This window comes from Stegodyphus dumicola, chromosome 1, assembly GCF_044657685.1.
Source record: "Stegodyphus dumicola isolate Sdum_Otavi_A_Nest chromosome 1, ASM4465768v1".
NCBI lineage: Eukaryota > Metazoa > Arthropoda > Arachnida > Araneae > Eresidae > Stegodyphus > Stegodyphus dumicola.
In genome coordinates, this window is record NC_140768.1 from 8,821,790 (window position 1) to 8,838,561 (window position 16,772).

Sequence of the window (16,772 nt, forward strand, 5' to 3'; positions counted from 1 at the left end):
AACAACTGGAGATTTTACACTCCCTTTTGTGTGCCAAGAATGGGAAATGGTTCAAGGTTTGGGATTTTTCCAGATATTAATTCATCAGTTTAAATATAGTTAGATGACATGTAAAAATTATAAAATTAAAAATATAAAAAGTGGTTTATAAAATAATGACACTGGCATGCTATCTAATATAGTTAAATTCACAAATAATTGAATAACTGAAATAAATGCACTTCTAGGCATATTATACATTTGTGCTTCTAGAAAAGACAATCATTCAGATATTAAGGAGGTATAGTCCTCTGATAAAATGGGTATTGAGCTACCGTCTGATAATGTCTAAAAACGATTTAGGTTCCTTTTATATTGTTTGAAGTTTGACAATAAGGACACACAAGAGATAAGGAAGAAAATTGACAATTTAGTTTGATTGTCAGTTTATGTCAGTGTCAGAAAACACACACCTATACGTGATGTGTTTTCTTCATTTGTGGAAAATTGTAAGAATGCTTTTTCAGTCAGAGAGTATGGTACAGTTGATGAAAAGTTAGAAGCTTTTATAGGTAAATGTTTCTTCAGGCAGTACATCCCTAGTAAGCCAAATAAGTCTTAAAATTATTTACATGAATAGATGCTAGAACATACTACACTGTAAACCTAGAAATATGCTGGCAAGCAGCCTGAAGGTCCATTCAAAATTAGCAACAAATTGGCAGCTGAGTTCTGTTATCTCAGAAACACATTGCAATAGAACTGTAGACAATTGATTTACCTCGTTACATTTAGCTAATTTTTTGAGTTGAGGAATAAAATCCTTGTTTTCTTCAAAAAAGAAAACATTATTCATGAGTATCAAGAAAAAGTGGAAGAAATCCAATTTTTAAATAATCTTGCTTTTCTGACAGATTTAACATCCCATCTAAATGCTTTAAACTAATATATCCCAGCTTTATGGACATACTAAAGGCAGAAAACAAAATATATCCCAGCTTTATGGACATATTAAAGGCTTTTGCAAAAAAACTTAATGTAATGCAAATTGCACTGAAGGCAAGTAATACTGCACACTTCCCATTTTGTCAGCTGATATCAAGAAAGAGTTCCAGAACAGATTCTAGGATTTTGGCTCTCTAAAAATAAAACTTTCATTGTTAAAGAACCCCATGGGGATTGAAATAAGTGAGATGCCTTGCGACCTTCAGATGGAAATTTATGATCTTCAGCAGATCCATTCTACAAGATTAAAAAGTGTGATGTCACTGAACATTTCTGGAAACTGATTTCTAAAAAACTTCTTCCCAAACTGCATGAATTCTCTTTGCAAATGTTATCGCTGTTTGGCAGTACATATGTGTGTGAAAGTACTTTTTCTGTTCTCAAAGAAAAATCTTAAATCAAAAATGAAAAATCGCATTGAAAGTGCTTCACTGGAATCGAGCCCGAGGCTTTGCCTTACTGAAATTACAGTGGATATTGATAAACTTGTATAAAAAAAGCAGTGTCAGTCATCACATTGATTTCTACACTAAAATAAAGTGATTTATTAAACTAGTGATTTATATGTAATTCATTTTCTTTCTTTAATGTTTCTGGCCCTCACTCTCCTATTTAAACATTTCATTGGCCCTCGGGTAACTAAAGGTTGGACCACACTGCTTTATACAATGAAAACAGAACTGTTACATTAAAAAAGCAGAAAATATATTAGTGTCTATACCCAGAAATTCATCATCACAACTGCTAAAAATCACATACCGTATATACCCGCATATAAGTCGACCCCCCCACTTCGATATAAAAAATTCGTAGAAAATAATAAACCTGCGTATAAGTTGACCCCCCACTTCTAAAATCGATCGAGAAACTTTGAAAAAATTTTTTTAAGTACTACATTTATTCAAAATCATCTGAGAAAAAAGTAAATATAAGATAAAAATACCTTGGTAAATAAACAAAATCAAAATCCTTCAATGTCCGATTCATGGTCAGATTCGCCAAACATTTCATAGAACTCTTCTGCCGTCATTGGCTCGTCATCATACATATTTTCAGTCTCGAACTCTGTTCTGTATTGTTACAATCACTACCAGAGCCTTCGTCATCATTTTCACTTTCAAAAACAGTATCATCTTCCGTGCCGTCTAGTTTGTTGCTAATACAACATTTTTTAAATGATTTTATAATCATTTCAGAGGGTATTTCGTTCCAAGCATCTTTAACCCACTGCGCAATTAATGTAATATCGGGCTTTTTGTAATATCGTGCACGTGATTCTAGCAAAGAATCCGCCGAATCTGGACTTTAAACTCTAGTTAAAGAATGAAACTCTGTGATTAGTTCATCACATAATTTAAGTCATGAAATTACTTCAAGTAAGCGACTTATTTGATAAGTCGTCCAATTTGAGTGCGGGAAGAAAACAACTGTATTATATAAAGAAATTTTTGAACTTCCGATTCTTTTAATTTTTTATGGCCCCGCATATAAGTCGACCCACCTTCACTTTGAAGTCTTATTTTTTTTTGTCCAAAATATCTTGACTTATATGCGAGTATATACGGTATATTCACTTTGGTTGTCACTATCACTTGATTTGTCACTTTTCTCATACACAATGCCATCTTCACTTCCATCTAACAGATTGCTAATTCCACACTTTTTAAAAGACTTTATGATAGTATCACTTTTAACTTTCTGCCAGGACTTTTTCACACACTACAAGTTGACGGCCATTTCATTCTTTTCATCGATGTTAGGTTATGAGTTTAGCACCTCAATCCATTTATCCACTCTTCGTGCATCAATTCCTTGAATAGTTTAGTGACTCAAATGTCCAGAGGCTTCAACTGATAAGTCAGTCCACCGGGTTCATCACAGCAAGATGCATTATCTGTTTAGTAGTAAAGATATTTGCTGATTCTGTTATATGAGCTTTAAACTGATGGCATACTTATAAAGGCAATTTCTTCAGAAGTCTTCAGTCAATCTCTACCACACTTCCTGTAACCACAACTTCACACTATCTCCATCCATTCTTTGGAATGAACATGAATATAAATTCCATATGTTATGTATACATAGGCAGCATTTTTCATTTAAAGGAGAGTTAAAACATCAGCACAATACACAAGGACAACAATGTAGTGTGTCTTTATCATTACTGTCTTGGCACATTTAACATTCTCTGTTCTTTTTTATAGTGCATTAAACATCAAGGGTACCTTATATATGTCCTATCTTGAAGCTCATTTTCTTTTTCAAGTTTGTGACATGCTTGTGGAATTCTATAGTCTTTCTTTCGTATTTCAAGTGGAAATTTTTAGGTTATTGTAGCTCTGATGCACATGCTCAGATCATTTTTCTTCATGAATCTCACAGATAATTTTTTTTTCCTTGCAGCATTCGTCAGAGAAAAGAAATGATGACTGTTTGCAAATGCTTAGGTCCAGTTTAGAAGCTTTAACTGTTGAAAAGGATAGAATTGAAAATGAATTAAGAACGGACAGAAAGAAAATTTTGGTAATAATTTTCTTTTTTGTATATTTGTACATATTTTTATTGAAATGTTAACAAAAGCAATTATTAATGTATTATTTCTAATTCTTTTAGCAACAAAAAGATGAATTAGAAAGAACTATAATTGAAAATGAAAATAATTGGTTTTTGGAGAGAGAAAAATTTGAAACCAGTATACAAGAAGTAAGCATATCTTTTGAATTTATTTATTTAATTTATTTTTTTTGACAGTTTGACCAAAATGTTCAATATTTTACTAAAAGCAAAAAAAAAAAAAAAAAAAAAAGGTGTATAATAAATGAGTATTTATACACTTTTTTTATATACTTATTAAATTTTTGATTTTTATTTATGGTTGAAATGCAAAGAACATGATATTTAATAAATAAAGGTAACACACAAAATGTTAAAAAAACGGCCCTTTGGACATAATGTAAAATCTGAAAGCTTTTAGATTTTGTTTTATTTATTATATATATATATATTTTCAGTTAAAGAAAAAAGTTAGTGCCCAGCAAAGAGAACGTGAAAAAGAGCAGCAAGACCATGCCTTAATGCTTAAGGAACTACAAAATCTTTTAGCTAATGAACGAGCTCTTAAAGATAAGTTGGAGGAACAGGTAAATGGTATTTAGTTGTGCAGTGTCATTTGCAGTTTATATCTATATGGTAAAGTAGAACTCTAATTATCCAGATATTGAGATGCTTGCTTTTCTTTCCAGACCATGAAAATTTATTATTTATTTATATGTAAGTTTTTTTATAAGTTATTATTTAGTATACTCATTGTGATTCAATGTGGTTGGAATCGTGTCATCAACCACATTGAAACCTGTCATTACTTCCTGATAAGCTTTTGGGTTTACATTTTGTACATACACTGTTAATTTATCAAAATGCACATAAACTTGTAGTAGGCTTGTATATTGTTATTGGGGATTTTAAGATAATTTTCTCTGGTGAGTAGGCAGATGATAATACAATAGTCTGGAGTACTATTTGCTCCACAGATACTGAGGTTTGTGTTGCTGATGGCATATGTATTACAATATTTGGGAAAAGGGCATGATTCTGTAATAAATCTTGTTTATTATGGGGAAGTGATATTATGTTTGTCCTCTGCTTCTATGATGTAGTAATATGTGTAACAGCCTTATTCATCCTACTTGGTTTACCATTGGATTTATGCCTTGTGTTTCATTTGCTTCTTCAACTATGCCTGATGCTGGCCAAGATGCTGGTTGTAGATAATAAATACTTTCTGGTGTTGCTTCGTTGGCTAATCTGTCAGCTATGAACTTTCAGCTACGTATCCCAGTATATACTTTCACTCAGGAAAATATGATGTTGTAATACTGATACCTTCATAAGTCTGTCTGGATTTGCATAACTATAGGGGATGTATGGTGATAGCTGAGTATGGATAAAAATATGGCGTGCTGTCTGTGTGGATGGTGATGACCTATATGTTTTGCTGAGTGATGTACTGGATTAGCTCTGGAAATAGCTACTGTTTCTGTCTGAAACAAGATGTTGTTTTCGCTTGTTATTTTGTTAGTTGTTATTTTGATAGGTGTAAAGTTTCTTTTCTGTACTGAAGAATTCGTGCACTACCAACTTTGTCTTCCATGCCTTATTGTCAGAATGTTATGATGCTGTAGGTAGATGTATGTTTATATCTTGCCCTTTAAGTGTTCAGTGAACATGTATTATCACTGCTAGCATTTCATAATTGTTTGGATAAAAATGTCGTTCATCAAAGAAGCTTGTGCGAATGTGAAGATGAAAAACTGATTGGATTACTGTTTCTTGCTCCACACAAATATGCAATAGTGTTAGTCCTGCCAGGAGATTAATCGATGCAGTCACTATAGTGTGAATTGCTATTGTGGTGTTTAGTGTGAATGGCACTGAATGCTGAGATGTTTTACTTTCCTCCCTTGTATTGGTTGAGCATACTTAGACATCCTTCCTATTATAGTTGAGTAGAGTTTCTTTTGACTGTGGAAACCAAGTCTTCAGTTGTTTCCTGGGAACTTTCAGAGTTTTTGTATATTGTGGCTAGTACATAGCTTATATTCCTTAATGCAGGGAATCAGAGTCAATCTTTGATACCATATAAGGCCCAGGTATTGTAGTTCTTTCAAAATTTTAATCCTGCTGTTGTTAATGGTGATTCCTGGGCTAATCTTTCTTGCTCTTGACTTCCTTTATTGGAATTATAAGGGCTTTAGATTTGCCATCTGATGTTCAGTTTCAAGACACTGCAGAGATCATAGAACTGCTGGAAATTTTGAGTTCTGTGTTGTTCAGTTAATTTCTAAATTTCTCCAAGACTGTGAAGGTGACATCATCTGCATAAACTATTAATTGAGAGTGCTTAAGCCAGGTAGTAGTTAATATGGTATTGAAGGTGATATTCCATAAGATTGAACCAGCGCATGATCCTTGCATAAAGAAAATTCCTGTAGCTCTTTTGTTGGAAAAAGAGCAGTTTATTTACCTAACCAGGTAAACAAACTGCCTAAAAGGTTTTACTTTTTTGTTGTTTAGAAACTTCTCTTTCTAGACAACAAAAGCCAAGAAAATAATAATAATAATAATAATAATAATAATAATCTAAATGTCTTCTTTGTCATGGTGCTTCCTTATTCACAGACTCTTATGATTTAACCCTATTTCCTGTCCAGATGTCCAGCTTTCCTATCTCTTATATTGTGAAAAACTAATGAAAGAACTAATAATATCAAGAGAGCTTTGAGCTACCAAATAAGTTCTTTCTAGTCCAAGCAATCCATTGAAATTAAAACTAATCCTTAATACACAGTTAAATTAATTAATGCATAAATAAAATTTATGACTATCTACAATGCAATTAAATAAAATTATAAGTAATTGTGACTATGTGCATACATTTTTTGACATACATTTTTTGTATTTCATCTGCTTATCGGTTGAAATCAAGATTATGATTAAAATTACCTGCTTTTAAGCAGTTATATAACTATGCTTCTATAAGTTTATATATGCAGGATGACTGCTGATTCATGGTACAAACTTTAAGGGCTGGTACATGATACTGTAACAACTACATTTTGTAAATTAATTTTAATAATTTTTTTATTTTAAATTAATTTTGTAAATTAATTTCAACTTATAAACGAGGTTCTGAAAATAAAACACTTTCCCTATCATTTGTTCTTCCCTGTGTTTGTGCTTTGACATTTCACTTTTGACCATACATTCCTGTACAAAATGTGAGTGTTAAAGTGTCCTGTACCAGTCCTCAAAGTTTGTACTATGAATTAGCAGTCACCCTGTATATAAATTGATTTCTAGTCTTTTTGAAAAGAAACATTCATAGTTATAAATAGTTGAACAATCTGAATATTGTTTTGAAATGCCCAACTACAGTAAGGTAACTTACTCAGCAAATTGGGGTTAGGGTTGCCAAAAAGTGGCAGGGAAAGGTAGGGTTGCCAGATTTGGTGCAAAATCGGCCATTTGGTGACATTTGGTAATATGCCATAGATGGAGCGAGAACATTCTAGAGTGCATTCTTAGCGAGAATGTTCTCAAAGGTAGGTTAAAGCTATATATACCTTGCCTGTATACTGAGTAGGAGTATGTTGAGTTCAGTAGTAGTGTCTTGAGTTGAGAGATTAGCTCTGCAACGATCGACTGAGTAGGGAGCTGTACTTTAGTGCTTTGCTATGAAGCTGTCCTCACAGTTATAGCCAGACAGCCTGAAAGTTGTGTTTCTGATAGTTTCAGCTTGTTTGTCATAGTTTTTCGATGACTGTAATGCATCTTTGCAACTGTCCTGTGTAATGCTGATGATTAAACTGTGTTTTGATTCTTCATCAAGTGGTGTCATCAATCACTCCAAATCAATGAAACCGTAGAACATAACAATATATTTTTAGTTTTCTCAAAATGGGCTAGCTATTTTTATGGATTAAGTTCCAAAACATGCTGTCATTATATTGTATTTCCAAAATAAGAACAATTTGCAAATTTATTATTTCTAATTCTTGTCGTTTGGTATTAAGTTGAAAAATATTCAGGAATAATAGTAGGCGATTTCCTTTTCATGTTTCAGACGGTTAACCTGTTTAACCTTCTGATGCTTAAGACAAATTTTCATCTTCACAGTTATGAGAAGTCTAAGAAAGCCTAAATATGGTAAAACTTAAGTTTTTTTAGATATTATTTTTATAGTATTACTAAAATTTAACAAAACTTTGCTACTGCTATTTACAGAGTTTTATAAATTCAAATGTTTAAATATGTACAATATAGAAGATGAAGTTTACTAACTAATTAATGTGATTTGAATTATCTTAATCCTACATGGTAGTAGGAAAATGTATTTATTTCTCTTTTCACTGTAGTATTTTCTCCTGCAATCACCCTGGCTATTCCTGTTTTGAAGTCCTAGCATATCTGTAACATGTTACAAGTGCAGTATTGCTAATCTCTGATTAATTTTTGTTTAACCATAATAGGATTTTTGCTTTTTACCAGAAATATTGAATTATATAAATTGCTGATTTACATTAGATTGTGAAGACTGCAAAAAATTATCTGGCATTGCCATTCAGGAATTATAAAATTTTAACAATCTAATATAGGAGTTAGGTTGTAGTGTATCAGTTTACTATTTAGAATCTCAGAAATTTTAGATTTATTGATTTTTATGTTTTTATATTGAAATTTATAAAGTTTCATTGTCCCATATATCACAATAGGACAAATATCTAAGCCATATTGGCTTGAATGGGAATAACTTCCCATATAAAATGATTTGCATTTCTGAATGTACTATACAAAACATAGAAAAGTTTTAAAATAAGATATTTTCACATGTGTGATGGGGTATCTTGAAGCTGTTTTACTATATAAATTATCTAAATACCTTGAAGTAAAACTATTTAAATGAATTTTCTTCCAGTATAAAAATTAAGTGATGTATTATTTTAATATATTTTCTAAATGTTTTGCAATATATTTAAAAATCTGATAGCTTTCAGAAAAGCGTTTTCAACGGTTCTTACATTTAAGCCTGTGCAGTATGTGCTTTGTATTCATAAGAATTTTCAAACTATATGCATGACTTTAAAAAATTTCTGATTTTTGTTGATTTATTACAAATATTTCCATTAACATTCATTTTTCCCATTAACATCGTGTATCTTGTAGATAAGTGATTTGCAGCAGCAATTTAGCAGCAAATTGTCAGAAAAAAAGGCAGTGGAGTATGAGAAAAGTGTTGAAGAATTACAGTATAAATTGAAAACCTCCCAAGATAGACTACAAATTTTTGAAAATAAAAATAAAGAAAATGGAATAATTATACAAAAATTGCAGAAAGAATTAGATGATATGAAGGTATGTATTTATCTCTAATATATATAAAGTAATTTTTTTTTTTCAAATTTGGTTTTTATTATTGATGCTTTTTCATTCATTTACTGTATTTTCTATTTTTCTTTATTTTGTGTGTGAATGTGAGTGGGTATGCATGTACATTTTTGAAAATGTAGGGGATTATGTCACAATGACTCTACTAAAAGAGACTATTGCTTTTGAAATCATAAATAAGCATTGGCACTATATTGCATCTCTGAAACAAGTATCTACAAAAACAGTGGAATTATCTGCAATGGAAAGTTTACCTTTCAAAGAAAGTTCACTGGCTTTAAGAATTTATGATTTTATTGAAGAATTGAGATGCAAAAATTTATTTACAATAATAGTAATTTTGCTAAGCAAATGCTATTGAATATGCATGAGAATTTGCATGTACTGTATTATCTGTTACTGCTGTATTTGTAAGGTGTTCAATAAAATCATATCATCTCAGTATGAAATGAGAGTAACAATGATAGCAAAGCATACATCATTAGTTTCTTGCATTGCTTGCATACATCTTTTCCTCTATATTCTTCAGTACGTCATTAGAAACTTATGATAATATGTAAGATGTGTATTATTAAACTAAATAATTTTAAATGATTTTTAGTATGTAATACAATAATAGTAATTAATATTAATACATCTACTTACATTAATGCTTTTTATATTCTATGTTCTTTATTTAAGTTTTCCCTGCATATGTAATTTTCCCATCTCAGTTTTCAAGAGGTAAAGTTAATGAGAAAAAGAAGGCAAAATAATGCAAGGAAATGTAGGAGTACAGTTATGATATGTGTTATTAATGCAGAATTATTTATCAGCATTATGTTTGAGTGATCATGTGTTAATACAGAATAATTGTTATATATTGTAAGCACACTGTGATAATTGTAGTGCAGTTCTTTGTCGCCATTGTGTTTGAATGATCATATATCAGTATGAAGCATTACACATAATATGAGAATTGAGTGTGTTCTGTGATTTAAAATAGAAAGCATAGCTTCTGAATTAATGATGAAAGATCACGAGATTGCATGTGTAAAATATTTAAAATATATAGTGCACTTTAAAAAATTTTTTTTAAATGTTATTAATAAAGATAAATCAAATATGCTGTATCAGCAACTTGAATATTTTTCCTTTTAAAATATGTGCTGTTTTGGAATATATATTTCTGCATCGTCTTATAGGTACAATATTTGGCTGATATAGATGCTGAAAAAACTCGAGCTGATATGGCAGAAGAAAGATTGAAATTGCTGACTATTGTAAATGAAAAAAGAATAGCCAATTTGGAGAGCCGAATTTCAGAACTTTCATCCATGGTTGGAAATTATGATAAACTTCGTCAAGATGATCAGTTGACTATTCAGAGATTAAAAGTATATAATTTTAGATCTTATAAATAAAAATAAATTCAGTTATATATTTAATGCATTCTTCCTGTATTATGTTTTAATTTCAAAATCTACTTTTAAAATTTAAATAAAGTCAATCTTCTTTAAATTAAATTTTTTAAATCCCGAAATATATTTTATCTTTTAAAACTTTTTAGATTGTTTATCCCTCTTTTCTTTTAAGCATCGATTTTGAATAATAGTCTTACTACACTTTTCATTGCACATATATCATTTAGTCTTCATGACAGTTGTAAATTAATAACTGCAGCATAGCTAATATTAAAAGAAATTAAATCTGAATGTTGTAATGCTGATCAACAAACAGAATTTTATTCAGTAGCCATTCTGTATATGTATAATTGCAAATTCATTTAGCTCTTGAAAAATTTTTTATATGAGAGACATCCATTTATTAACTCCAGATGGGTATTATTGTTTTTACTTTTATAATAAAGTATACATTTTTCAATGGCATTTGAAATCAAGAGAGGTCAGTAAAATGTGGTCATTCCATTTCTCCATCTGTGATTCTTTATCTATATCAGGGAACACTATATAAATGGATTTTCATCTTCTAAATATATATTCATATAAAGATATATATTTGACTTTTGATGGTATGATGGCCTATGCATCGAATTTTCTCTTATGATTCCATTTATTTATCTGTATTTATTTAACATTAAGTATTTTCATAGTTTCATTTTTGAACAAACTCTTATTCATTTAAAGAATATTCCTTAAAAGTTTTATATTGTGTTTACACACTAGATTTTTTTTATCATTATCACAAATATTAATTTGTTCTGAAAATGCCCACTAGTAGCCAAGTAAATTGTTGAACACAGATAGTTTGATCTAGTTTTGAATCTCAGCAAGCAGATTGGCTGCATAGCTGTTTTCATGGCATCTCCATGTGTAATTTTATCAGCCAGTTTTCCAAATAAACCCAGTGTATTATACCAAACCAGATAATCCCAATTTAGTGTTCTTAATCATTTAAGGTCAAATAAGGAAGGGTATTAAAAGGAATTGATATTTTGTTTTCTCTTAATTTAAAACAAAAACATAAAAAATAGTTAATTGATTATATCATAAAAATTAATTAGTTGGTTGCATTTTAATATGTGACTATATAATAGTTTTTCAAATTAATTTTAAATGATAATGAATTAATTTTTTAGATTATTTTTAAATAAAAGCTGTATTTATGAAGAATAAAATATATTTGTTGTCATAGTGTGAATTCAACTATGTTCTTACTGTATGCCACCGAGATGAATTCTGTTTAGTCTATGGCTCTTCAAAATGTGAATAGCAAATAGTATGAAATCAAGTTGGAATTAAACAATAAAAAACAAGGTAAATTACAAGTATGTGAAAAATGTTGTATACAAAGGGTTGCAGTTGCTATGGGAAACATTGTTGGCAGCTGTCAAATTTCATTGGATGTTGTACATTATTGTTAAGAAGAGTAATATAATGCATTGAAAACAATGCATAGAAAAGCTATCTTTTATCAGTAAGCCATGTTACATTATTAAAAAAATACTGATATGGATTTCAGCAATACAGATAAGTGCAGTATAAAAAATTGGTCATATTAGAAGTCAAGCAATAAAAATCAGCGTTATATTTGCAAATTTTCACGGGACTAGTTTCGATGGTTTTACCGAGCCATCATCTTCATCTGCCAAAGTGCAAATGAATGAGATAAGATATAGTAATTGGCTTGGTAAAACCATCTGTGAAAATTTGCAAATATAACGCTGATTTTTATTGTTTGGCTTCTAAATTAATACTTGTTCGGTGTGTTATTTTGTCTTAACTGGTCATATAGTTGCATATTACACATTTAGTTGTTACTGGCTTGTGTAACCACAGTAATTTTGTTTAAGCAGTACTACGAAAACATAGGAATACTTCAGTAGATAGCAATGTACTGATTTCGAACTAAAATAAAATATATGAAAATGGAGTTAGATTGTGCATTATTATTATTATTATTATTATTTTGGTAAAAATAATTGAAGCATCTTATTTTTTTAAACATGCACACTTAATTATTCTGTAGACTTATCGTATAATTCATGCATAATTTTTACCATGAAATCAAAATATATGTATAACTTTAAATACTTCACTCAGTTAATGTACTGTAAGAAGGTTGACTTTCTTGACTTGAAAGAGAAATTGCAATGATTCTTAATTGCTATAATATCAGAATTGCCACAAAATTTTCATAAACCAAAACAGCAATCTGAAAACATCAAGCTTAGCAGAGCTCGCTGCTAGAAGTTAAAAAAAGAACATCTTCTTATAAAAATCTTAGATTTTCATATATCGTGTACAAAGTTGCAGGTTATTGAGATTTTATTGTATTAAAATTCTAAATACAACAATGAAGAAAGCAGTATTATATATTGAAGAGAAGAAATAATATTACATTCCATTATGTAAGGCTACAAATGTTTGACCCTCCACTGGAATGCAAATCGTAATTTTAAGGAACCTTGAAACCTTTTTCAAAATGTTAAATTTTATACTATATTCATTTATTTTGTTGCTATTTTTAAAAAAGTCTCTAAGTACTTTTAAAATTTATATTGCTGATTATTTAATTGTACTAACATACTAAATACTAACTCAAGAGTTTGTTTAAAAATTAATTCTTATAAAGTGTTATTTTAAATTCAAATGCATTTTTTAAACTTTTTATTTAATTTATATTGCTTTTCATTCTGCATTGTAATATATCAAAATTTAAATTTATTGCAAAAAATTTTAGCAGTTAAATAATTAAATATTTATTTATTTACTTATTTAAGATTGCAAAGTTTTGATAGAAGAAAAATGCATATTCTGAGTTATAAGAGTGTGAACAGTTTAAAGTAGCAAGAAGTGCAAAACTGAGAAAAATGTACTCAAAATCTGCTGATCAACATTTTAACCTAAAAAATGTTTCTAATTCGTGTCCTAATTACAACATTAGTAACTCTCCTTTTTTCTGCGTCATTGTTCTTTTATTCATTTTATGAAAACTCAATTATCTGCCCTTTAAATTACGCAGCCTCCTTTTATATTGCAAAGTTATGATGAAAAAGGTATTATAAAAATAAACATGAGTGGGTAATCAGAAACATAAAACTTAATTCATATCTGCTGTTTTGTGCTGAGGAATGTTATAAGAACTAATGCAGAATTGAATTTTTATTAAATTTGAAAAAACAGTTGTAAGTTTTCGCATTTATTTATTTATTTTAATTTTATATAAGTAATGTATAAAGCACATTGATAGCCAAGCAGTAACAAATGTAAAATAGCGGTGTCTATGATCAGTTTTGATGTATTAAATACATTATCTAAATTTCAAATCTCCATGCCTTACGAATGAATTAGTAGAAAGTTCCCTTTGAAAATCCACCGCAAAGGCTGCACAAAGCTATGTGTTCAGAGGCACATAGCTTTAATTCTTTTTCATAATTAATTAACCCAACCTATATCTTAATTTTAATGTAATTCCAGTTATCCAAATAATTTGTTCTTTTTAAATGAAACAAATTTAAGCTTATTATTAATTTATTTGTATCTATTTAACTCATCCAATCTGAAAAGATAATACATAATTTAAAAAATGCTATCAAATTCATTTAAATCAAGCATGTATAGCTCATGTGCCTTAAAACTCAGCTTGTGTCATATAGCTCAAAATAATAATAATAATAGTAAATATAAAAAATGAGTAAATGTGAGGATAAGCAATGCACTTATGTTATGGGGCAAAGCACTAAGTAGGAAATGATTCAGGCAACCTGCTGATCTCTGAATGGTCGGGCATTTTGGGCGAATTCGATGTGAAATAGTTAATGCCTGAAATGCATTTTTTCCCCCTGAAGTCTTTCACAATTTTAAATTTAGCTTCTTGATATTCAAGTGGATGTCAAATAATATGATTTTTTTTAGCCCAAAAGGCATTAGTCCAGAAGGGCTATTAATTTCACTGTGGCATTTTGCATTGATTCACAATAAACAGTGAATCACTTTTTAAATTGTTGACACCAAATATTATCGCCCTGTATTGTTAAATGTATTATATTTAAAGAAATTAAATAATGAAGAATCTGCATAAATGTATGTATGTTTCTCACATTGTGATAAAACAATGGTATCTAGAGCCATCGAATTTTGAATAATGTACTTCTCCACCCATATGAGTATCTGGAAGCCCAAATTTGGAGTTTGTTTTATTATCTATTTCATATTTTGTAAAGCATTTATGAGTTTTTGATTAAGAAACTCAACGATTTCAAAGCGTACAATAGCAACACTTATGGGTGGGGGGAACATTTTTATCTCCAGTATGCCAGACTTGGAGTCAGTGTTAAAAAAATGCTCCTTTGGGCGTAACGTAAAATGTAAAACTTTCAGGTTTTTTTTTTTTTTTTAATATATAATTTTATACTGGAAAATTCTGAAGTTCATCTACTGTGATTTGCATTTTTTATACACTCTACTAAATCAAGTTTTTACTATGCTTTCAGTTTTATATAAATTATGATTTTAGGAAAGAGTGGCCCAGCTACAGATTGAATGTGCATCCATATCTAAGGTTTCTCATGAGGAATCCAAGCTATGGGAGTATGGTGAAACAGACATAAAGTTTAAAGGAATTCAAGGTATTGTTAATTTTGAATATATTTTTACAATCTACAGAAGAATGTCTCTTTAAATAATTACTCCAAATAAGTAGGAAGACATTGATAATTTATTATAAATAATAATGACACACAGGAAAAGGAATAGCTGTAAATAACTTGTGGAGAATATGAATAATAGGCAAATCCTCCTTAGTCCATAAGAAATATCATAAATTCCCTATATAATTCTCAAAGTAAACTATTAAACACAATTTAATTAATTTTTTTAATTGCAAACTCTCAGACTTGCTTAATGACTGACTGCTTTTAGCTGTGAGAGCTGTAATTATATGGTGTTGCACGAGCTTCAGCGACACTGCAGTATAGAGTATAGTTATTTGTTAAATAATAAAATATTACAGTGTATTAACTTTGTGAACTTTAATGGAAATGTATTAAGGTGTGAGACTGTAATCTGAAATTCAGATTGTACTCTTTTAATTAATGCTTTTACTAATTTGTTTTCTCTGAAAACTTTGGTACTAAATTTGGGAGTTATTTGCATTTAATCAAATTATTAGCACTCCAGAGGGGTGTGTAACATCTTAACCTATTTTATCGACCACCACGAAGTTCTGACAAAAAGAATGACAATCTTGAAAGTTCACACAGACAGAGTATTTCTTAGTGAATTCTCAGAAAGAGGAAATGACCAGCATTCACAAAACAATCTCGGCTCTTTTGTTCCTCTTATAGTTGTTCGAAAGGATACATTGTTCAGTTCCCTTTCATCAGTTTATAGGTTCAGTGTCTCAGACCACCCGGTTTGAGACCCCCAGTTGGAATCGAAAAGTTCCCATGGACTTTTTCCCAGGCTGTCTTCATCATATCCAGTTTTTAATCAAAGTGCTCTCGCCAATCAAGAGGCGCTTCTAAAAATTACGGACAAATAAGGATCCTAGGAGTTTTTCTGACACGCCCAAGACAACTTGAATAAAATCATAGAACGCAGTTCCAGAAAAAGAGAAAAAGTGAGAGTTAGTTGCAGTAAGTAGAGAGAGAAACCTTCTCTCGGTTTTTTCCAGTGCAGCCACGAGCAAATTTTTGCTTTCCTCTGCGTAGAGCAATATTAATATCTCTGCCAAGAGATTTACAGCGAGGTAGCCGGGTTTGCCACTACCTTACGAAGAGCATCCTGCTCGGACACAGCTCATTCCGGCAACCATCGGCTTAGAGATTCAATTAATTCAAGACAGTCTCATCTTGAGCCTACCCTCATCTTGAACTATTTCCAAACAAGAACTTTCATCTTGGCTGAGTTCTAAACAGGAACTTATTCACCCTACTGTGAGAACAATATCTTATAAGTTTATTTATTTTTATTTTTTTGCATATAGCCTAGAAAGAACTCAAATAAATTTATTTACGCTATGTCTTGTCTTTCGAATTCGTCACAGGTGTTATAACTTTCACTAACATCTTATATCTGTTATTAAAAAAGATGACAGATTAATATCTTTTTGCACTGTAAAATCAATGCTCATCAGTATAACAAAGTTAATCATTTAAAAAGTAATTTTACTTGGACTTTTAACATTTCGCAATTAGTATTATTTTACCAGTGTAATAAATAAAATGTGTTTCTAGCATCATATAATGTGTCAACTGAAAAATTTGTAAATTAAATAAAAAAATGAAATCTAATGGTAATGATGAAATTTTTTAGTAATATATAGATTGCAATCCTTTCTCAATATTTCGTTTTTAAATTTTAGCAATTTATATATTTTTTTAAAATTTTTGACTTTTGTTT

The 16,772-nt window shown here is 30.0% G+C and overlaps 1 protein-coding gene across 1 annotated transcript in view; it reads left to right on the forward strand.

The window, feature by feature from the left end:
• The window catches only part of LOC118183979 (GRIP and coiled-coil domain-containing protein 1-like), a 29,982-nt gene that overhangs the window by 1,701 nt on the left and 11,509 nt on the right, over window positions 1-16,772 (forward strand). The window contains exons 3-8 of the mRNA XM_035353609.2: window positions 3,388-3,507; window positions 3,598-3,687; window positions 3,996-4,124; window positions 8,707-8,895; window positions 10,113-10,304; window positions 14,887-14,998. Of these exons, the coding sequence (XP_035209500.1) occupies window positions 3,388-3,507; window positions 3,598-3,687; window positions 3,996-4,124; window positions 8,707-8,895; window positions 10,113-10,304; window positions 14,887-14,998 (832 nt within the window). The remainder of the gene's footprint in view (window positions 1-3,387; window positions 3,508-3,597; window positions 3,688-3,995; window positions 4,125-8,706; window positions 8,896-10,112; window positions 10,305-14,886; window positions 14,999-16,772) is intronic.